The sequence below is a fragment of the Vigna unguiculata genome, chromosome 7 (genome assembly GCF_004118075.2).
Source record: "Vigna unguiculata cultivar IT97K-499-35 chromosome 7, ASM411807v1, whole genome shotgun sequence".
Classification (NCBI taxonomy): Eukaryota; Viridiplantae; Streptophyta; class Magnoliopsida; order Fabales; family Fabaceae; genus Vigna; species Vigna unguiculata.
Window position 1 is genome coordinate 40,336,413 of NC_040285.1, and position 23,762 is coordinate 40,360,174.

General features: G+C 32.6%; 2 protein-coding genes and 1 non-coding gene across 6 annotated transcripts; 1 reads left to right on the forward strand and 2 right to left on the reverse strand.

The window, feature by feature from the left end:
- Positions 1–439: 439 nt before the first annotated feature.
- Positions 440–600, reverse strand: LOC114192830. The gene has a single exon (XR_003606151.1). It is a non-coding gene; the product is annotated as a U1 spliceosomal RNA (small nuclear RNA).
- A 1,308-nt stretch (positions 601–1,908) lies between these two features.
- LOC114191775 (CDP-diacylglycerol--glycerol-3-phosphate 3-phosphatidyltransferase 2-like) lies at positions 1,909–4,850 on the reverse strand. Of its 2 annotated transcripts, XM_028081160.1 has the most exons (8): positions 4,529–4,850; positions 4,272–4,450; positions 4,067–4,164; positions 3,895–3,945; positions 3,645–3,758; positions 2,922–2,978; positions 2,747–2,832; positions 1,909–2,423 (listed from the first exon to the last, which is right to left on the reverse strand). In XM_028081160.1, the coding sequence occupies exons 1-8, from the start codon at positions 4,645–4,647 to the stop codon at positions 2,300–2,302; spliced, it is 828 nt and encodes a 275-aa protein (XP_027936961.1). In that variant the 5' UTR covers positions 4,648–4,850; the 3' UTR covers positions 1,909–2,299. The 2 variants fall into 2 exon arrangements, with proteins under 2 accessions (XP_027936961.1, XP_027936960.1); XM_028081159.1 differs by having other exon boundaries at positions 4,272–4,849.
- A 9,038-nt stretch (positions 4,851–13,888) lies between these two features.
- LOC114189508 (TBC1 domain family member 10B) lies at positions 13,889–23,655 on the forward strand. 3 transcript variants are annotated; one of them, XM_028078088.1, is made up of 19 exons: positions 13,889–14,038; positions 14,160–14,320; positions 14,820–14,889; positions 15,094–15,738; positions 15,811–15,996; positions 16,095–16,208; positions 17,348–17,406; positions 17,620–17,686; positions 17,791–17,842; positions 17,949–18,041; positions 18,173–18,256; positions 18,375–18,775; positions 19,388–19,449; positions 20,232–20,301; positions 21,903–21,983; positions 22,068–22,169; positions 22,660–22,784; positions 23,039–23,156; positions 23,262–23,655. In XM_028078088.1, the coding sequence occupies exons 2-19, from the start codon at positions 14,271–14,273 to the stop codon at positions 23,418–23,420; spliced, it is 2,538 nt and encodes an 845-aa protein (XP_027933889.1). In that variant the 5' UTR covers positions 13,889–14,038; positions 14,160–14,270; the 3' UTR covers positions 23,421–23,655. The 3 variants fall into 3 exon arrangements, with proteins under 3 accessions (XP_027933889.1, XP_027933890.1, XP_027933891.1); XM_028078089.1 differs by having other exon boundaries at positions 13,891–14,087; positions 14,227–14,320; XM_028078090.1 differs by having other exon boundaries at positions 13,898–14,038; positions 14,227–14,320.
- The last annotated feature ends 107 nt before the right edge of the window (positions 23,656–23,762 follow it).

Below are 23,762 nucleotides of genomic sequence, written 5' to 3' on the forward strand. Positions count from 1 at the left end.
TGGAGAACTAATGTCGAAGATGTAATCATTGAACAGAACAAGACCATTTTCTTAAATACACAGGAGCTGAAACCGGAGGTCAACAGTCCTCCGATTTGAACCCTCAAATAATCACAGTAAAGCACAACCTTACCTTGTGCCAAGGCAAACCCAATCCAACTGACCTAGCAAGAACTCTAGAACAACAAATCATCACACATATTTGTGTCACCCAAGTTCAACTTCATAATTTCCTTGAATGTCGCTGAGAATTCCTCAAGATATGAACAACATTGAACACTGAGAGATTTTGCCAAAACCTGAAATCAAATGAAGGTAAGAACAATTATATTAACAACCACCTAAGCATAAGAACCCAATCAACAACTTACAGTAAATTAATAACTAACATCAGATTGTGAATTGTGAATGTTTAAAAAAAAAAAGTTTAGACTGAAATGTAGGGGCCGCGCGAACGCAGGCCCCCTCTGCCACAAATTATGACATAGGCTCTGCCACTTGGGCAGACCTTAGAGCAGCACCCCTCCCAAGTGCAATGGAGGTCACTGTCCTAGACCATGGGCCTTCTTGATCACCCATTGATCCTGTCCAGGTAAGTATGTTACAAAATCATACACACTTGTCTTTTGTAGCACTCCTTCCACACCGCACACTCTTCTCTCAGCGATGTGGGACTTACATGTGGGACTTAGAACGCTACTTTTACATCTTCGAAAATACATCCCTCATCATTTGAGTCACCTATGCTACGAAATATATTAAGATAGAGAAGTGAATTTGTTGTAAAATAATTAATTAATTACCATAGTATGCATCACCGATGTCCATGTTGTGACTGTTGCCACATCGAAACACGTTGATCTGTCAGGAGAATTCATTCCACATCTTAAACATTCTACCTTTACCTATAAAAAGAGCTAAAAGCTCTCGACTAGTATTAAGGATTTCGTATTATATATTTAAATTATAATATGTAGAGTCCAATCCGAGTACAAACACTAATTTAAAAATTGACTTGTGGGATTAGATTAGACATTAACATTTTTTCTTGGTCCGTAACATAGCTTATGAATCTTTATGTGCAAACATTACATATTTTGATTCAATCGTTATAAATAAACATCAATATCAATATTCCTAATTTAGGCATAAAAGATGTTTCTGTTAACATTTTTCATAATTCATGGTTGGAATAAAAGGTAAAAACTAAAAGTAAATAAACTTTTCTATAAAGTAAAATCTGATTAAATTTATGTATAAATTGATTTTAAAAATACTCTATTGTATTCTTTCTTCGTCTTGACCAATCAACAAAATCCGATTCATCTGATTTATATATATATATATATATATATATATATATATATATATATATATATATATATATATATATATATGAGTACTAAAAGCTCACGCGTCAAATCGTGTGTTGTAAGGATTGAATTCTTAATAAAAAAAAGTGTACACAGCTAACAAACAGTTACAATAAATTGATACCATTTCTATATTATAGGAATGATAAACAAAAAAAAAAAAACTCGCATATTTATGAACCCTAAATTGTCTGAATTTCAATGCCGCTCAATTGGTAAGTTTTTCTTGATCCCATCTTTCAATGAATCTAATAATTGGTGTTGTCAAACAGTCAAGATCGATTAGAAAATCACCGAGCCACATGCTTCAATGAACCAATGATGCGTATATGTTCAATATTTTCTATTCATGCCCACTATTCATCATCTTGAACATTAATCTTGAGGCATAACCAATCAAATAGTCAATAGCGTATGTGATGGTGAAATCCACCAAATCATGTTCAGTGTGAGTTCTGTTTATCACTTCCCACATTATTTCATATACTCGCTGCACCAAATGTGTTGTGAAATTTATCTGGCTATTCACTCATCGTTAGATAAGAAAAAAAAAATTAATAGGTCAAGTATCATACAATAATAATTCCAGCTGAATTTTCTCTGCTCGTAATTAGTAAACTTACAATTGCTCTAAATTGTATTTAGCACCTAAAACAAAATCCTGCTGTAACGTTTAAGCATGGCTAGTGACCCTTATTTTTATCTTTCCTAGGGTGAAGGAGGACCAAAAAAATATGCAGAAAAATATAAGGGAGTAGGAGAAATGGCACTGTATGGGGATAGAAATTGCTTAGAAAAAAAAAATTACATTTACATGCGACTAAAAATGCAAAACCCCCTTCAGTGAAAATGTGAAATGTTTTGCTGGTATCAGAGCCAAAAGAGAAGTACGTGGATGTACTTGAATACATGGAGCATCAGGTATGCTACCTCAACAGCACCCTCCAAATTTTCTTCATATATACAACCAAAGACCATAATGCAAGCCCTGCTGAAGTATAAAGCAGAGCAACACCAGAGCCAACTAAAATGGCAGCTCCTCCTCCATGGCTGAAAGAAAATGAGAAAAGACATTCAAACTCAACCAGTTAATAACAGCTTGGAATAAAAAATTTTGAGGGACAAAAATGAAAGTTTATTACAAAAACTGACAATGACATGCTGCAAACTTGTAACAAGTTTAACACCTGAAGAGACTTTTCAAAACACGTAAATTTAAGCAGGACTACATATAGAAAGTTTAGAGATTAATATTAGTAAAAGGTTAGTAGAAAATCAAGTCCTATGGAGATGAGTTTTTCACCTAATTTTTCTTTACCATAAAAAAATCTAATGATAATTGGGCATCCACAGAATGTAAAAAATTCAATAACCTCAAGTCCCGGGTGGCAAGAAGGATTGTTAATGCTGTCATCTGTGAGGCTGTTTTCCACTTCCCCAAGTTATTTACCGCAACAGCCTATCATTTAGAGTTTCATGATATAAGCTCAAAATGTTGTGCTAATAATGTAAGGCAGTTAATTATGGTGTTCAGGAAGTAAAACAAACCTCTAAAAGCTTGCTATCCTGGGAAGCAGCCCATTCCCTGACTGCAGACATGGTTATCTAGATAGCAAGTTACGAGAGAAAATTATAAGACAAGTTTGTTTGAAAACAAAAACAAGACCAGTAAAATAGACATGGTGTTATGCTTTAAACACAAAAGGAGAGACAAGTGAAAATATGGCGAATTATGAATCTCTGTTAAGTAAGTTTTCGAAGTTTCCTTAATGACATATAGTAACAACATGCTAAGGGAATTTGCCAATGTTTTACGCACAACGATGACAGAATGATGAACATAATTAGACCATTATAGCTTCAACCAACAAAACTATAAGAAAGAATAGAGCTGCAGATCTCAGATCTGAATTCTCCTTAAGAACATACATCATCACCTTCACAATAGTCCTATGTTAAAGATTAGACCTACATGATTTCCAAGAAAACAAATAATTTAACCAATCCTTAGGCCCGATAGCTTCATTCTATAATGCGAAAAATATGGTTACTAATAGTTCAGATTCCACTAGAAATACATGAAAGTGTGCTTGGTACACATGTTTCAAACCAAACCAAACATCATAAAACAAATGACAGCCAAGATAAGGAAAACGAGTATATAACTACTATGAGTTTGGACTTTGGTAATAATGCAAATGGCCCTCGTTAAGCACCCTTAACCAGAACCTTCTAAGTAACGCATGCCTTAGAAATCATGGTGCGCCTTACCTCTCTACCAATTATGGCAATTGCAGGTATAGTCAGCAGCCACGGCACTTGTCCAAACACACCAGCATCCAAAGGTCTAGTACACAATAAGACCAGTGTGGCAGCCACCATAAGCTGCATTCAATTCAATCGACATTATTTTACATTCAGTCAGAAAATAACTTAAGTTGCACTCGCATCACATGTACAAACCCAAAAAGACTTGAATTCATGAAAGTATGTTTGTGTGAAATAGGAGAGGAAAAAATACCTTGTCAGCTACAGGATCTAAGAATGCACCGAATGAAGATTTCAACTTCATCTGCATGGCAAAATGATGATAATTAATAAAATAATAAGGATTGGGTTATAACTTGAAACGCCGAAAACAGAACAATGTGGTGGTGCTTGGATTCAATTGGCTTGGAATGAGTAAAGAGTACCTTACGAGCAAGATAGCCATCAAGCCAATCTGTGATTGATGCAGCGACGAAAATACTCGTAGTAGCCGCAGTTCCAGGCCAACCATCCATGTAGAAAGCTACACACACAAAAAAAAAAAAACATCACATTCACATCATATTACAATACAAGTGATTTTTTTTCTTAAATGTGCAAAGGGGGCAAAACAAAAAACACGAAACGCACTAGCAACAAGAAGTGGCACTGCGGCGACACGACCCAGAGTCAGAATTGTTGGCAGAGTGAGCAATTTGGAAGATTCTGGTTCAGGCTCTGGCTTAGACTGAGCTTGAAGTTGAGGTTGAGGTTGAGGTTGAGGCTGTGGTGATGGCACTGGCGAACCTAAATCCGTGACAAGACCAGCTCTTCCCAAACATGGCAATTTGTGTGAACGTGAAAACCCTAGAATTTGGTTTTTGGAAGGGGAAAGGGAAGGGATGTACCTGCGGCGGTGTTGGGTTGGGGTTGTTCTTGTGTTAGGGGTCCATGAGAGGGGTTTGGTTTTGGTGGCTGTGCGAATGTAGATGAAACCACTGGTGCTGAGTTTGAAGCCCGACATCATCGATCACCAATCACTTTGTTCTTTCTCAGGAAACTTTGGTCCCAATTTCAGTAATGGTTGGATCACGCAAGAGGGAATTCAGAATTTGGAGGGATTCGTAGTTTCTAGTTGATGTTTGGTTCCGTGAGGCACATTCTTGTTTTAGAATTGATCGATCTCACTTGCTTTTCAGAAAATTGATGTAATGATGCGTTAATTATGTTAAAATTTAATTGAAGTTTCAAGTCATTATATATGTTTGTGATTGATTCTCAATTAAATGTATTTGTAGCAGTAAGTAGTTTAAATGTTTATACTTTTATTAAATATTTATAGTTTGACATTTTTAAAATAAATATATAGAGTTATCAAAATGGGTTGAAACTCGCAAGTTTATCCGGCTCACCATGGATTTGGGTTGAGTTGAAATTTTTTTACAAATTTTAATACGAGTTGATTTTTTATCCGACTCATCTAGAACACAGTTCATCCGGGTTGAACCCGTGGTGAGCACCAACCCGCAGATCAAAGGGTCATATAAATGTTTTTTATTAAGTTGGGTTTCACATTTGGGTTAGGGCTTTTTTGTAGTTAACACATAAATAATTTGTATTTTTTTTAATCTTGGTTTATATTTGGATTGTATTACAGTTTATTTAGATTTTAATTAGAATTATAATTTAATTTTGACTGAAAAAAATTAATAAAATTGTATTTTTTTTAATTAAGTGAATCCGTGAACCAACCCGTTTAACCCACCAATCCGTGATGGGTAGGACCGGGTGTTCAAATTTTTTTAACACGTTAAAAAATGAACCAGATTGAGTTACCTCACTAAATTATCAATTTGTAATTGATTAAATCGGATTGGACGAATCATCCATTTTAACAACTCAAATTAAGTTGGATTTGAAAAAAATAGTTTTTTTAAATACGCATCGTATTGAATCCAAACTTAGAAGATCGCGATAACAAAAGATAAAAAAATTTGAAATTTTATCTTATCTTTTATCCTAAGAGAAAAATAGAATTATAGAATTGAATAAAACAATTTCAAACTTTTTATTACAAATATCTTTTGTTACCGTTAATATTTGATATCTTTGTTTGGACCTTACGAGATAAAATTCGCATATATCATTATCTAAGAGTCCCTTTGGATTATCTTTGATTAACAATTTGATTTCAATTTCATAAAAAATGTATTGAGTAAATTCATTTTAATTATATTACGATAAATATATAAAATAAATTATAAATATAAAATATTTATGAATAAGTCAAACGATTAATCTATTAATATATAAAATAAATTATAAATATAAAGCATTCATAAATAAATCAAACTATTAATTTATTAATATATGATAGGTCACACCAAATAAAAAAATTAATTCATAAAAAGGTAAATTAGGTTTCCGACTATCTTTTTAGCCAACCATCATGACACGCTTGTAACATATAGTAATTATGTAATCACTTTGTTTTAACGTATTAAACAAATAAAATTGTATAATTGATATAAAAATAGTTTGTTTTATCGGCATTAATATAAAAATAGTATTATAATATAAATAAGGGTTAAATACCTTTTGATCCTCATTTTTGTAGTGTTTGTTGCAGATGGTCCTCATTTTGACACAATGTTTAAAATGGTCATCATTTTTACCGAATGTTTAAAATGGTTCTCATTTTCGCAATTCGTGTTTTATTTGGTCCTTTTCTGTAACGCTGTTTAAATCGACACGATTTGTATTAGGGTGTGTTACGTGTACTATACAAGTGTGGTAATTAGATATTTGGGGATAAATAAGTGAGCGAGGGTTTTAGTAAGGAATGTTTGGACAGTTGGTGAGTTTTGACAATTTTGTTCCTCCATTTTCAATTAGTGTTGCTGCAATCTTCTTCTTCCTGCAATCTCATTATATAGGTATATTACAGTCTCAATCTTCTTCTTTTACCTCTGGTTGTAATCGTTGAAGGCAATCGTGTTGTATCACTTCATGCACTGTTGGTGGTTCAACGAGAAATGGATTAACCCCGATTTGTAGCTGCGGAGAGATGGCAGCTTTGAGGATAGCAAAAACTCCAAAGAATATTGGTAGAAATTTTTGGGTACAATTTGTTTTTATTTTTGTGTTAATAATAAATTGGTTTTAATTTTTGGTTTATTGATTTACAGAGTGGTGGTTCCAATAAGGTGGGCTGCAACTTTTTCAAATGGTGGTGTTGATGAAAATGATGTCATCATCATTACACAAATGAGGCAGATTAATGATTTTGAGAAGTCACTGAAGGTTGCTGAGAAGAGACTGCAATTAGTAATAGAGTTCACTTGTGTTGTTATTGTATTATTCGTACTATTATTGTGTGTAATCTTTTAAAGTCCAATATGTTTTGTACTATTGTTAAATGAAGAAATGAATTAATTTGATTATGTTGATATTAGTCCCAACATGTTCAAAATGACATCTTAATCTGAGCATTGAAGTAAGTGACATTGATCTAAGCTTAGGAAAAATTAAATTGATCTAAGTCTGGAAGAAGTTAAATTCATAACATTAATTCATCCTCATCAAAATGCACTACATCAATGTTTGACAAAAGTGAAATTGAACGAAGTTGAAGGAAAGTCAAAATGCAGTACATCAATAATGAATCAGAAATTCCAAAAAATAACTAAGACGTTTGTAACTGTTATCATGGCCTCCTCCTAATCTGTAATTTCATCCTAAACGGTTAAGATGGTTCTTCTGATGTTGATAGTGGTGCTGCTTGACTCTCCACTTCATTCCTTGGTGGTTGAGTCGTTTGAGTTTCAACAGTTGGTGCATTCACAGCAGTTTGGACATCTGTGCAGTCTCTCAGCAGGTGTTGCAGTCTGCTCATCCAGAGGCTTATCTAGGTAATTGTTCCTGTTATGTCCAATCTGGCGGCATATGCTACATTTTTTTCTATGATCTCCTTTGCTGATTTGTGTGTTATTTTTTCTCAACTCCCATTCTTCCAACCTTCTTTATTTCTTGGGTCTTCCTGGTAAGATCCTCTTATGTGGTGGATGGACGTCAGGGTAGGGTTCTTTTCTATAAGACTTCACGATTGACTGGAAAGATGATTGATTGATATATTTACTCGTAGATGGATCTCCTGAAACAGATTAGTATGAAGTCCTCAGCATTGACATTAATGAAATTCATTGTTGTAATAGCATGGCAGCAAGGGATAGGAGTCAGAAGCCATTTTCTACAACTGCAATGTTGAGCATCCACATTCACTATGTTCCTAGCAGCCTTCCACATGAGTATCTTTAATTTTTGGCCAGGGAATCTTTTTCTGAAATTTGCATACAGATGTCTCATGCAAAACCTGTGCTCAGCAGTGGGTAATAGGTCCTAAATGGCAGGCACTAATCTCTATGCAATGATAAGATTATTAGTACTTACAACATTAAACAAAAATTAATAAATTGAACTTATATTAAATATACCTACATACCTTTTGTTGGTCAGACATAAAGGTCATTGTCCCACACACGTCAATACCTCTAAGATCACCATTAAGCAATTACAAGAACCATGTCCAAGTTTCTTTGTTTTCAACCCGCACAACAACATACGCTAAGGGCAGTAACTGATCATTAGCATCTCTACCCACATCACTCAACAACTTACCTCTGTATTTTTCTTTTAAAAAACAACCATTATGGAAGTAATTTAGAAACCATGCAGAACATCACAACAATCGAAAGACAAACAAACTCAAAATAGAATTACGAAAACCCTAACCCACGAGCAAACAGAACCCAAAAAACCCTAAATCCACTTACCTCGTTGATGATGATTAACTGAAAAATTGAAATGAAGAGCGCAACTACAATCCAATGATGAAATGACAAGTATTAGCTGTTTCCTCTGCAAATCCGAGCTCAAGAAAGACGAAGATGGAGAAATTTCCCTAATTGCAAAATTCTTCCTAAATTAAAAAATTAACGTTAATTATTAATTAGCCATATGTAACGTAACACACCCTAATACAAACCGTGGCACCTGTACAATGTTCCGTTAATGATTTAAACGGCGTTACAAAAAAGGACCAAATAAAACACAAATTACGAAGATGAGAACCATTTTAAACATTCTCTCAAAAAGATGATCATTCGCAACCAACACTACGAAAATGATGACCAAAAAGATATTTAAGCCTATAAATAATGAATAATATTTGTTATTTTTAAAACGTGGATTGATTTTTTATTCATATAGCTTTAAACAAATATGAAAAAAACAATAGAATAACTAAAATATAATTAATTTTTTAAATATTTATTGGAATTACAAATAAATGGTCCAATTTTAAATAAATCTTTTTACAATTAATTTAACTTCTTTTACAAACTATTTAAATTGATCTATTTGGGTTGAACAATCATATTGGGCCCATTTTGATAGTTGTATTGTGTAAGGCATGTGAACAAAATTAGCTTTAACTATAAATATTAGCATTGTTATTATAAAAAAACGTTGGATGTTTAGTGATTATATGTATACGACATCTAACCCTAATAATAACGACATGATTTAAGTTGTTCATAAGGTAGAAACATTTAGTTTTGACCATTATATGTATAATTTTATCAAAACACACTTTTAGATTGTTAATTTTTAAATCATGTTTTTTTTTTCGTTTCTTGTTTTTTTTTCTTTATCACTTTTTCATACTTGTAGCACTTATTATTGAGTAAAGATAACAAATTAAGAGTCCTTAATACAAAATCTATCACCTATAACACTAAAGCTGAAAAAAAAAAAACAAATATGTTGTATGTTAAACCTACTCTACAACTACTAGCCAGAACACCCAACACTTATGATCAAAGCAAAATGAACAACACGTGAAACTTACAATGGAAATTGAATCAAAGTCATTTTTTGTATCCACATACTGCACTGTCTACATTGATCAGAAATTTTCAATTCATTATTTCTTTCATTTTCTTATGATTTCAAATCAGCTAAGATAATATTTAGAATCCAAATTATTTACTTAATTTTTTTATTGTTGATATTTTAAAATATCTTTTTAATATATTTTAAATATCAAAGTTAGTGGTAATTAATGTATTATAGAGAAACAGTAAAAAAATAACACAAAAAACCACATCAGAGAATCCAAATTCTAATATTTATCTTTTGACTTCTAGTAAATTCAGACAACGTTATCAAAAATAATTATCATATTCAAAATACTATTTATTTAAAAAAATATCAGATGTAAATATATTTAAATTTTCTTTTATCTCTAAACTATATTTAACTATTAAATATTTCAAAATAAATCTCACATCAACTCCTAAATATGAATTTACATGAATAATAACCAATAAATTTTTAGATTTTATTTTATTTTATTATCACTTCTCATAATAATAATTAATAAAATTTTATTAAATCACAATTAAACTATCATAATATTTTAAATTAATATTTTAAATAAGTCACTAATAAAATTAATTCATCAATTAATTACGGTACAAACTCCTCAAATCTTTTAAACAATATTAATATACCGGAACAAATCCCTGTCAAAGTCTAAGAATAACCGTGACTCATCTTTGAAAAAAAATAAATTTTAGAATAAAAATTCTATAAAAATAAAATATCAATTTTGTTGAAAGACAAATTGAAAAAAAAAGCAAACGCTAAATAAATTTAACCATACATTTAAAAAGCAACACATTATATAACTATAAACAAGTTTTAGATAATGAAATATTATTTCATCTCCGACCCTAGTGAAAACGTTAAAAATAAATGTTAAAATTCCTTGACTTTTTGTGGGTGTTTTTTTTTTCTAGCATTAATCTGAATTAATCATTGTCAAACTAATATTTGAGCACACATGTAATGTTCTTTTAATATAATTTACTTTTAAGTTATTATTTCTTTAATGACACTCATTTTTATTATTATTTAACTGTTATTTTACATGAAAAATCAAACCAAACAACTATAGCCATAACTTTAAGAAATCTTGAGATAAGTTAGAAGAGAAACATGCCTAGAGATCCGAGAATAATAATTGTGATCGTAACGTGGCATTGTAAACTTCTGACGTGACCTATTCACGTTTTTTTTTTCTTTCCTTTGTTAAATTGTAGTTAATCTATTTCACTGCAAGTAAAATTTTACTTTTACTTGTCACGATAATATTTAAAGTCTCGTAAGTAAGGAATGATAAAAAAATGTTATAGACAACATTTTTAACGGGTGAATTTTGTATAATTAAAAACTAATATAATTAAATTTGGTATTAATATTATATTAAACCGTTATACATGAATGTACGTTAATTATTTGTTTGTCATCAATGAAATCTAAAAAACATGTTTAAATTAAAAAAAGAAAAATTTAGAAGTTATGACTTTAGAAAAATAAAAATTATATGAAGTTGTTTTCGATAATTTTAGGGAGACACATAACATATTCTATACTTAAATAATCATTGCTTCATATCAGTTATAATTTTAAAAATTCAGTATTCCATTGTAGAAATTATAGATGGTATAATTTTTTTTTTTCACAATGCATGGATGTCAGTATATTTGTTTATTATAGCTACACAAAATTCATTTGTTTAAGACATGACTTTAATATTAGAGAATACCTTAAAAAAAGTGTTACACTTTTTTTCAAATTTAAGTAAGGTGAAAAAAAAAATGCATAAAGTAATGTGTGGTGGAGTGCGTACATTGCCAGCGTGGTGCATTACACACATCACGGCATGACCAGTGAGGTGCCGACAGCCATGGAGGGGTGAAATGGTAAATTCACAATTTAAATGTTTATTTTTTTAATAAATATAAATATAAGACGAAAAACAATATTAGAAATAAGTTTTTTAAACTGAAGAAATAAGTACCATATAGAACAGTAAATTCAAAATTATCTTTTAAAGTTCATTAGAACACGCAAGTTTGACTTTGTTTGTTGTTTTATTTAAAAAAATCGCAAAACAATGGGAGGATGACTAGAAAAGTTCGTTTGCTTTTTGAACATTATATGGTTTTATAAATTAAACATTTCATCCGTTAAAAATGATTTCAAAATTAATATTTCTTTTATCAGAAATGCACTCTCAAAATTAAACCTTTATAAAGTACTTAGGACAAAAGCAAACATTCTACTAAAAAATTATTTACCATAATATATATATATATATATATATATATATATATATATATAGTTAGATATTTAGATATTTAGTTAGTTAGGGAATAATATACATGTCATAAATAAATAATATTAATAAATATGTATAATTCTTGCATTAAATATTTTACATAGGATAAGGATATCAATATGTAATATTTCTATGTAAGTTAAAATTTATTAATCAAATATTAAAGATCGGTAGATTAAATAGGTCAACTAACTTAAGTTATATTTTACAATTTATAATCAAAGTATTCACATATATATTATTAAATTCATTATAAATATATTAATTAAAAATCATAATGTCAATCTTAATACTTCAACAAACAAATAAATTAAATATCCAAATCATTTAAAATATTAATATATTATATAACTAATCAAAGTATTAACTTATGTTACTATGTTCATTATAAAAATATTAATTAAAAATCATAATGTCAATTTGAATATTTATGCAGAAAAATAAATTAAATATCAAAATCGTTTAAAGTGTTAACTTAATATATAACTAGTAAACAATCATGAAAAAACAAAAACAATTAAAATAATAATAAACTGTTGCTGTTGGTAGATTATGTATTAATCTACCTCTAATCCGAACTTATTTTTATTCTATAAAATTTATGAGTGCAATAAATTAATGATTTCTTACGTGGCGTTCCACTGGTTTAATTTAGTTTGAAAAGATTTTTGACGATTTTGTATTTAAGAAAATATTCTTGAACTGAAAGGAAAAGGAAAAATAAACCATGTTCGGAATGATTTAAAAACGAGTTTTGGTATATATATTAAAAGGATCCAACTTAGTTTAATGCACGTATACTCTTAAGAAATGTAACTCATCAAACAATTTTTTACTTGATTTCTTTTAAAAAATCATGAACTCATGAATACTATTTTTCCTAACACGATGCCACATGTATATACTTTTTAATTAAAAAAAAAACTGGTTTGTAAATTGTGAAACAGTTTATGAATTAGTTTTCTCAAATTTTAATACTTTATAACGGTGTTATTATTATATTGGTAGGGCTACTATTTATTTTGCTTATTTTTTTATGCTATATTGTAATGATGTTAGTTAAATCTTTTGGTATTATTATTCAATGGCCTCAAGGGACGAGAATTTGGAAATCGTATTCTCGGCATTCAATAACCTCAAAAGACGAGGGATTAAGGAATTAATATTTTTACGTATTTTATAAACTTGTCATATAAATACAATTTCTATCTTCACACACCACATGTAACAAACATTCAATCCATTGATGAAAAATTAAAGCGTCTAACTCTTCAATTAATCTGCTAATCTTCCTGAGTTACTGTATATATTTGATATTTAAGTTTCAAATCGTGTTTAATTTTGGGTTAAATATTTTTTTTTCCATCTGTGAATTTTGAAATTAATCCATTTTGAAATTTTAGATCAATTTAGTCTTTCATCTTTCAAACTACATGAATATAGTCATTTTAATTAAAGTTTGTTAGGTTTATTTGATGTTTCTTAGATACACAATTCAGGATTATATTTGAGTTGTTTATATTATTTGACACATTTTTACTTTAATGTTAAGTTAAATACTATAATGAAACATGTATAAAATATTAAATAAACTTAACAAATTTTAATTAAAAAATTAAATTCACGTATTTCAAGAGATAAAAAACTAAATTGATTTAAAATTTTAAAATAGATTAATTTCAAGATTCATTACAAATTAAAAACCAAAAATATATTTAATCCTTTAATTTTTATTAATTTTTTATTATATAAAAATAAATCCTCCATAACAAGGACGGCTTTAAAAATCTTTTTTGGCCATTGCACAACCCAATCGTAATCTAGAAAAAATAGATATATCGAAAATATTTTATACAAGGCTGTTATATTATATGGTTTGGTGTCGGTGTTGAAATTATGGCATGCGGTCCACCCGAACCGCACCACATTTTAGGTTAATAAGCATATAGTAAATAAATTATTATTATTATTATTATTATTATTATTATTTAGTATTATTAGAAAGGTGAAATTGATTAGGAAGCATTAGAACCTGGTCAAAAAAACTGAAACAGCAATCGTTGATGGATGAGGAAAGAAAAGTGAAAATGTGAAGAAGGCAACCGAAGCATACCACACCACACCGAACCTTTTTAGCTTTTGGAGCGCTGTGTGAGAGTATCACGCAGCACATGTAATAATAACGTGACGCCATTTTCGCTCTCTTCTCGCACAGTGTGCATGTGCTCTCTTTCTCTCTCTTCTTTCTCTCTCTTCTTTCTCTCTCTTATTCTCTACTCTGCTTGTATTTGTAGCATACTGCCACTAGCTTGCACAAACTAACTGCACAAAGACGCATTCCTTTGTTTGCTCGAATTCCAGGCGAAGAAGATCTTGTTCTCAACCTTCGCCGATCCAATCTGTAAATGAAGCCTAACAAAATCGTAAACCCTCTCATCACCTTTGAACACAAGAGGTATTTTCCTCCTTCATTATCGTTTTATGTTAGATCCGTCAATTGGCGCTTCATTTCACTCTTTAGTTTGCTTTCTAAATTCGCTTGGACCACCACGCGACTTACCGTTGAATTGGTGTTTTATTTTGTTTTTAATCGAATTAGTGGATTGTGAAGATCGATCTTGGTCCTTTGAATTTGAGTTGACGCCGGTTGCGTCTCGTTTGGTCTTCTTTCTTCGTTTGTTACTTAGTAGTGAGTAGTGAATAGTGATAATCGTTTGAGGTATTCAATGCCGACTGCTATGGACGTGCGTTGTGTGCGGAATGTGTCGTCGTTTTAACTTCGGAGTGGACGACTGGCGATTTGAGTTGCTTTTTGCTTAAATTTGTTGTTAGAGTCGTACCTATTGTATGTTTGTGGTTATTTCTTTTGGGTGTATGTTATTTTTTTTGTTTTTATCTGTTTATTATTAGAGTTGATTTGTTTTTGAAAATTAATGCGTGTTTGGTGTGAACAGGGACGCCTATGGGTTTACTGTGCGGCCTCAGCACCTGCAAAGATACCGTGAATATGCTAACATATACAAGGTCTTGTCATGCTTTGGATTTATGATTCCAGTTTAAGCGTTTTAAGGAAGGATTAGGAGAATGTTGTGAAGTAAATTTTACTTCCAGTAAAACTGAAGAATCCAACTAAAAAGGATTTAGATGTCATTTGTGCGCTACCTGTTGGTGGGAATTCTTGCTACCTTGATGTTGTTCCAAGTGTAACACTTTTTACTGCAATTTCAGGAGGAAGAAGAGGAAAGGTCAGAGCGGTGGAGCTTGTTTCTTGAAAGACAGGCAGAGTCTACTAAATTGGCCACAGACAGATTAGTTGTTGGGGATGGTGAGAAAGTTTTGGGTGATGAAGTTGCAGAGCCAGAAGCTGATCCTAGCTCAGAGAAGGGTTTTCATGAAGCAAGCAACCGGATACCAGATGATTCTGAGAGTGCAGCTGAAAATGATAGTCAAAAGGAGGTACCAGCGACGGAGGCAAAAGTTCATAGAGTCCAGTTGTGGACTGAGATAAGACCAACTCTTCGAACTATTGAGGATATGATGAGTGTTCGTGTAAAGAAGAAAGGCGGATCAGTAAAAGATGAAAGGGTCAAGAAATACGTGTTAAAAGATGACGAGATTATTGAAACTGAAAAGTCACCATTGCATTCTGATGATGTTAAATCACCAAAAGGAGTATTCGAGGAAGACTCTGAGGAGGAGTATTATGATGTTGAGAAGTCTGATCCTAGTCCAGATATGCCTCTTGCTGATGGCACAAATGCCTCTGCAAATGGTATTACAGCTGATGCTGCACCACCAGAGGCTTCGTTTCCTTGGAGAGAAGAGTTGGAAGTTCTGATTCGTGGCGGAGTACCGATGGCATTGCGGGGAGAGGTATGAATTATATGTTTGAGAATTGCATTTCTTGCAAAGTTTATCTTATTTTTGTTTGTTATTGTATTTCAGCTTTGGCAAGCTTTTGTTGGTGTAAAAGCAAGGAGGGTGGAGAAGTATTATCAGGATCTGCTAGCCTCGGAGAGTGATTCTGAAATTAAAACCGATCAGCAAAGCTTGCAGTCAATTGACAGTAATGGGAAAACAGGTGGAGATTTTGTACGTATGCCAGAAAAATGGAAAGGGCAGATTGAGAAGGTACTTGCATTTGATATTTCGACCTCACTGTTCTAAATACTGTGACATTAAGTATAAATTTTTTGATAGAAGTCTGTGATTATTTCTTGTTTGTGCAGGACCTGCCTCGAACATTTCCTGGTCATCCTGCTCTGGATGAGGATGGTAGAAACGCTTTGAGGCGATTACTTACTGCATATGCTCGACATAACCCCTCAGTTGGTTACTGCCAGGTCCTTGCTTCTTTAAATTGTTACATTTCTGTTTAACCACTCTTTATATATATATATATATATATATATATATATATATATATATATATATATATATATATATATATAAAGCTGTTTTCCCTTTCAGTCAATATCACGAAGTGTTTATATTAAACATACATACAGCTGACAAGACATAAATAATTGATTCAAGTAACTTGTAAGTTAATGAGATACCACGGTCCAATGAATCAACGACAACAGGCATCTAGGTTACCTTATTTACACCATTTTCAAAAAATACAAATTGCCTGCTTGAATTTCATAACCTTTAAATGATGAGTCAAGGATTTTCCAATGGCAACTTTAAGAAAAATTTTCAAAGTCTTGCAAAGCCAAATTTGCCACTGATTTATCCCGCACTACTATCTGATGTAAAACACTCGTATATATAAATTCTATAAAGTGATACTTTGGACCAATCATTATCCTTTCACTCTTTCTCTTCCACAAAATGTATTGTTTTGGTGGTCTTTGTGTAGTTTTTTGACTTTAAACCAACGTGTTTCTCAAGGCTTGTACTTGATAATATGAGTTGAAGATGATCTGTGTAACTTGTATAGTATTGAATTAACAAGAAGAATGATTTATTACTTTGAGAGAAAGTACAAATGACTGCTGTTCATTTGTAACCAATAACCGATTCTGTAACTACAATCTGAAAAAGAACAAACTAGATATTACACAGTTGGAAAAAAGTATATCTCACGTACAGAAATAGTATACTTGATAATGATATCCAAAACACACTGTTTATTGAGAAAGAAAGACCTTTGGTCTTGAAACATGTACAAAGCACAGCAGGACTGGTTGATACATGTGCATTCTCTTACTGAAACCTTTTACTGAAATTGTAAATTTATTTGAAGAATTGGGAACTATTTTATGCGTAACGCCTCCAGCAAGAGCTGTTTAGAGGTGGCATGCCTGACTACAGTTGTAAATTTCCCTAAGGCCTAGCAGTGAGCTGTCCTGTCACATAGATACTTAGATAATTTATGCTCATTAGTTACTATATGCACTCTCACATGTACATTTCATGTATTATCATGACATGTATAGCCCACTGATTTAACTTGTTGAAATAATTTATATTGCAGGCCATGAATTTTTTTGCTGGCTTATTGCTACTTTTGATGCCTGAAGAAAATGCCTTTTGGTATGTCCCTAAATGACTTTAAGAGTATATGGTGAACTTTTCAAAGTAAATTATGAATAGAGATCATCATTGTTATAACTGTTGAATGTTTGGTGAGCATCGTCTTGAAGGAATACCTGACCGATTGCTTTATGGTTGCAAAGCATTTTTAGCTGCTATTCATTTGCAAATTGAGTAGATTTATGTTTAACCACTGATTACGGTTTTCCCCAGGACCTTAATGGGCATTTTAGATGATTATTTTGATGGCTATTATTCAGAGGAAATGATAGAATCTCAAGTATTGTTTCTTTACTTTATATACTCGTGATTAAATTAAATAATATATGTAGCTGTTATTAAACATTAACATATATTCATTATAATATGTTATCATTTTATCAGGTGGATCAACTTGTTTTTGAGGAGTTGGTGAGGGAGAGGTTTCCCAAATTGGGTCTGTAAACTATCTTATTTCATTTTGAATTTGAACTCACCAAAGTGAGTTTTGTTTCTAGTGTTCCCTTTCTTAATTGATATTTTCTTGTGTACCTAATTTGCAGCCAATCATCTAGATTATCTGGGAGTGCAGGTGGCATGGGTTACTGGTCCTTGGTTCCTGTCCATTTTTGTGAACATGCTTCCTTGGGAAAGTGGTCAGGTTTAATGTTCTATCTGTTGAGTAGTGTGGCTTAGTCTTATTTGACAACGTTGCTATTGTCAAATGTACATTTCTATGCATTTGTTTGCCCTTCCTTCTCATCTATTGTCATTATTTGGACTTCAGTTCTTCGAGTGTGGGATGTGCTTCTTTTTGAGGGAAACCGAGTCATGCTCTTTAGAACTGCTGTTGCTTTAATGGAGCTATATGGTACTGGCTGAAAAATGTTTGTTATTTCAGAGTACATAGAGTATTATTGGAAAAAGCAAACTAGCATTTCTTAAACCATACATATATTAGCAGATCTTAAATTTATCGTGTCCTGTAGGTCCTGCATTGGTAACAACAAAGGATGCTGGAGATGCTGTTACTTTACTTCAGTCATTGGCTGGCTCCACATTTGACAGCAGTCAGCTTGTATTGACGGCTTGCATGGGTTACCAAAGTATAAATGAAACTCGGTTGCAGCAGCTGAGGAACAAACATCGGCCTGCTGTAATAGCTTCCATTGAAGAAAGATCGAAAGGGCTTAAAGCTTGGAGGGATTCTCAGGGACTGGCTTCAAAGCTTTTTGGTTTTAAACATGACTCTAAAACAGAACAATCAACCGATATGCAAGTGCTTGACAGCTTATCTCGTACAGAATCTGGTTCCACTAATGCAGATGAAATTCTAATTAGTCTGACTGGAGAGGGTGAGATAGATTCTGTTCCAGATCTTCAAGAGCAGGTCGTTTTTGTCTTTCCCTTTTACCCTTCTCACTTTCTATTAGACTGTGATATAGTTAACGGTGCATTTACTGCTATCTTTTAGCACATATACCGTTCTCAAATTACCAACACTGAAGTTAAAACAATCTAAGTTTGATAAAGTGATAATATTACTTTTGGGTACCCACTAATGAATGCATTCATCTTAAATGGCCCCTTAAATTCAGTGTGGTTAACAGGTTCTTGAGTAGGACTTTGGTTGTCCTAACTGGTGTCTAGTTCAATGTCTATATATCTTATCAGACTTGTACAGGGTTTAGTATAACATTGTTCATGCTATATGTTTGGATATAGTTTTTGGTTTTGTTTTACTTTGCAACACCACTTATTTATTATCACTCATCTAATTTTAGGAAAACAGTAAAGGGATTACATCCCGCAAAACTAGGACAGTGTGATAGTGAGACTTGCTGTATGAATTTCTCAATTCGCCCCTCCTCCCTCTTTTTCTGTAAAATAAAAAGTAGGTTGAAACCTTTATTATCAGTGAATGCTCATCTACCCCAATCAAAAAGGCGAGCAGCTAATTAATTACAACATAGCATTAGTCTGACATTTTAACTCTATGCAGGTTGTCTGGTTGAAGGTTGAACTTTGTCGACTACTAGAGGAGAAAAGATCATCCATTCTTAGGTACTTGAAATCTGAGTTTTCTTGCAGTCTTACAACTGTTTTCTTTTCCCCCTAACTAGCCTACTCTAAATCATTTACCCACCCCCATAAAGTATTGGATATATAATTATAAAATCGAGTATTTCAGTCTATTTATTACAGCTCTTGATTTGATGTGCTGAGCGAAGTTTAAGTTTGTAATTTCAGTTTCAGAAATTTTTTAATTTGTCTAATCAATCTCTAAATTTTGGAATTTACATTATCTCATTATAAGGGTTATAGTAAACTATTATATTTTCATTTCATATTTCTGTAACTCTGAGATTCCCAATTATTTCCGGGAATGTCATTATTTCCATTTCAGTTTTCTTCTATATAATATATCTGTGCACATGTGAAATAATGCAGAGATGAAATAATTCTCTCCATTATAGTTTGTTGTTTGGGAAAATTCATTTTAAGGCTCTATTCTTTTTGTCAACGTAGTGTTGGTATCTGTTTTTTAAAATTGACAAATTTGATCTTTGCATTTATGAAATATGGTGGAACTAGTCCTTGGTGTCGCATGTTACTTTAAGCATTACAGGCTAGGGACCGATTCCATGAATTTCCATATAAATCCAAGGGCCATTTTGATTGACTTTAATTACAAAGACTACGTTTGACCGCAAATAAGGGAGCTGAAACACATTTTCCCTTGTTTTTTATATGTTAAGGGTTGAGGCATGGACAGAGTGATTAATAATGTTAATGGATTTTATACATATAGCATTTAGTCCTTGAAATTTCTTCCTTTTTATCAGGGCAGAGGAGCTGGAAACAGCATTAATGGAAATGGTCAAGCAGGACAATAGGCGGCAACTGAGTGCAAAGGTAAGTCATGACTGCACATGAGATTTTTTCTTTCTCATCATGCTGTTATTGCCATAGTTACTATACAAGGCAACATTTTACTATGAAGTTCTTGGATATTGTATTATGCAATCACATCTTAAGGCTAATTGGTGAATTTTCTGAGCGAGATCTACATATAGAGTTTCTTCACAGCATAATAAAACACAATACCTGTTCCTTGGTTCATGCAACCATTCAATTAAATAGTACTAAACTAATGAGTAAGGACGTGCTAGTAGTATCTTATTGTTTACTGATATCAAAGCTGCAGAGAGTATTTCCTTTCTATCCTTCCTCTGAAGTTGTTCTGAGTTCTACCCATTGGAGAAGAGTCTTTCCTTTCCCATTTAACAATTAGAAGGTGCTCAGGAAGAGATTTGTTGCTCTTGCTGCCTGGAATTTTCCATGCCAAAGGCCAAACTGATTTTTCTTAGGTATTGTAGATTTCACAACTGTCATTTTGCACAGGCATTGGTGCTTGGTCCAATTACAAGGTATGAGACTTGTGTCTCATGGTGCTTGGTCCAATTTAGCTTTTGTGGTTTGGTTCCACCGAGGTTCTTGTCAATTGGTATTAGAACTTTTCACCATATCTATCGACTACCAACATGCAGCAGATGGTAACGCTGCCATTTTAATGTTCACCAGAGACTAGTTAAAAGGCGAGTGCGTAGCCAGCCATGTTTCTTAGCTACAAATGAGCTGCATGGTTGGTGTCGCTTGCATTGTAGCGTGTGCCAAAGACTAGTCAAAGGGATAGTGCATGGTGACACTGCATTATAATGTTGTGCCAAACAAAGACTAGTTAAAGGGATAGCGCATAACCAGTCTGCATGAGCACCAAGATTTGGTAGTGTGATGGAATGTTGGGATTCAATTACAAGGGATGAGACTTGAGTCCCACATTGGAAGCGTGTAATGCTAGTATGTGATTTATATGGCCCTAGTCTCTCCAATTACATCAACTAGCTTTTATGGTGTAGTTCTCCAAAAGTTCTTATTATCACACACAATTGTATAATATTCCTACATCTATTTTGTGATGCCCTTTCCTTCCAAAGTGCGGGTTGAATCCAGGATACAGATTCAGGTCCATGGTACACAGACAGGAATTTCTAAAACTGGCTGATGTTTATATGGTTGAATTAGTATTTGTGTGAACTTGGTTAATTAGATGTACCGTGATCAAATGTAATCGTTTTAAACTAGAAATTGATGGAACGAACTTATCGTAAGTCTCTCAAAACAATTCCTTTAGTTCCTTTTCCATCTAATGATTTAAGCTCATTCATTTTCAATCTATTTAATGAGAATTATTGAAAAAAAAGAAGATAAAAAGGTGAAACACTTATTTGTGTGATTCATATTATTGATATAGATTCATACAAATCCGTCCATATATCTATACTATTCAAAGACATCTACATACTACTTATCTATGATATAGAATTGAGTGAAACGGATTATGTGATTCTAATTTGCGAATCGTAAGCATCTGACAACTATAGATTAGATGTCCTCGAGATTGAGATGTAATTTGTTATCGACGATTTAAAGCATCCAATTCTTGTTTTCTTCAGGTAGAGCAACTAGAAGAAGACGTTGCTCAACTTCGGCAGGCACTTTCCGATAAACAAGAACAAGAAACTGCTATGCTTCAGGTATAACTTTTGTCTGTCTATATTCATTATTGTTGAGATAAACTATGCTGTCTCTTTCTGTGACTGAGAGTTTGCTGCTGATAGGTGTTGATGCGAGTGGAGCAAGAGCAGAAGGTGACTGAGGATGCTCGTAGGTTTGCTGAGCAAGATGCAGCCGCACAAAGATATGCTGCCCAAGTCCTTCAGGTTACCCTTTTCCCTGTTTCATCTTGTATCTGTCTAGTAATACAATCTCTCTCTCTCTCTCTCTCTCTCTCTCTCTATATATATATATATATATATATATATATATATATATAAAAGCATAATATTTTTTCAGTAAACTGTTTCTGATTTGGACATCATTGTATCATAGTGGCTATATTAATTATTCTGGCACGGGCTATAGTTGAATGCCACCAGTTGGAAGAAATTGCATCCTATTGTCACATTTTAGTCAAATATGCTGGATATAGTTGATCATGTTTGTTTCAGTTTTTTTCTTTTTTTTTCGTTTACGATGGGGGAGGTGGTGTTTGTGATTGCACTGTTCTGAATACACTGATATTTGTAAATTGCTATTATGGTCATCTATGTCAAGACCAATGCTTTTGTACACTGCTATATTATATTTTGACTGCCAAATGGTGAATTTTGGTACTGCAACATCTCACAGTGATACATATTATACTGGCAGGAAAAGTACGAAGAAGCAACTGCTGCCCTTACTGAAATGGAGAAGAGAGCAGTTATGGCAGAATCTATGCTAGAGGCTACATTACAGTATCAGCACGGCCAAGTTAAAGTGCTGCAATCTCCCCGGTATATTTAATTTTTAAGTTTTTGAAATATCTCTTTACTCTTTATATGCGCACCTACAGTAATTTTTTTTTTTGTTTCAACATGGTTTTCTATTTAATATTTTTATTTCAAAGTTTTGTCTCCCCACCCCTACCCACCCTCCAAATAAAGCAGCTTTCCTTCCTATTTGAGGAAATGTTGGAAAGGATAATAAATGTTTGATATTACTTATGCACTGTATGACGAACTTTATTTGATGTTATCTTGATTTATAGATCACAGTCTGAATCCCCAGTATCGAGAAACAGTCAAGAGCCTACAGCGGAAATCCCTGCTAGGAGGATAAGTTTGCTTTCTCGTCCATTTGGACTTGGATGGCGTGATCGAAACAAGGTTATCTTCATCAACCATTGTGGAAGACACAATGTTTTATCAAAATATTACACTTGTACGATCACTATTTTGTAGTTGATAACCTGAATTTGTTGTCTGCAACAGGGAAAACCCTCTAACGTAGAAGAGCCAGCTGAGGAAAAACCCTCGAACTTAGAAGAGCCGGCTGAGGGAAAGCCCAGCGTTGAGGAAAAAAATACGATCTACGAACAAGAAGGCATTAAAGTACAGCAGGATGGGAGTAGGAGTGAAGTGATTGCCTAGATTTTCTGTATGTCCTTCTCAAAACGGTTTGACGAGCAAGAAGTTAGTTCCTTCTTCCTTGTCTGTAATTTTTGTTTAGGTTGAACATATAATTTCATATTCATTAATTGTTTGTTCTTTATGATGTCATCATAGAATAATAGTAATTGCAAAGTGAACGGGTTTATCTATAATATAAACTTTCTTGTGTGCGTGCGTATGTTGAACCTGGATTCCACGGTTGTTCCATAGAGTATATTGTATGTTCGGATCGAGGACTGCTTTTGAAGTAAACCTGACCTATTTTTGGATAAAAGAAAATGATATAATTAATTTCTTTTTATGAACATTTTTAGTTTTCTC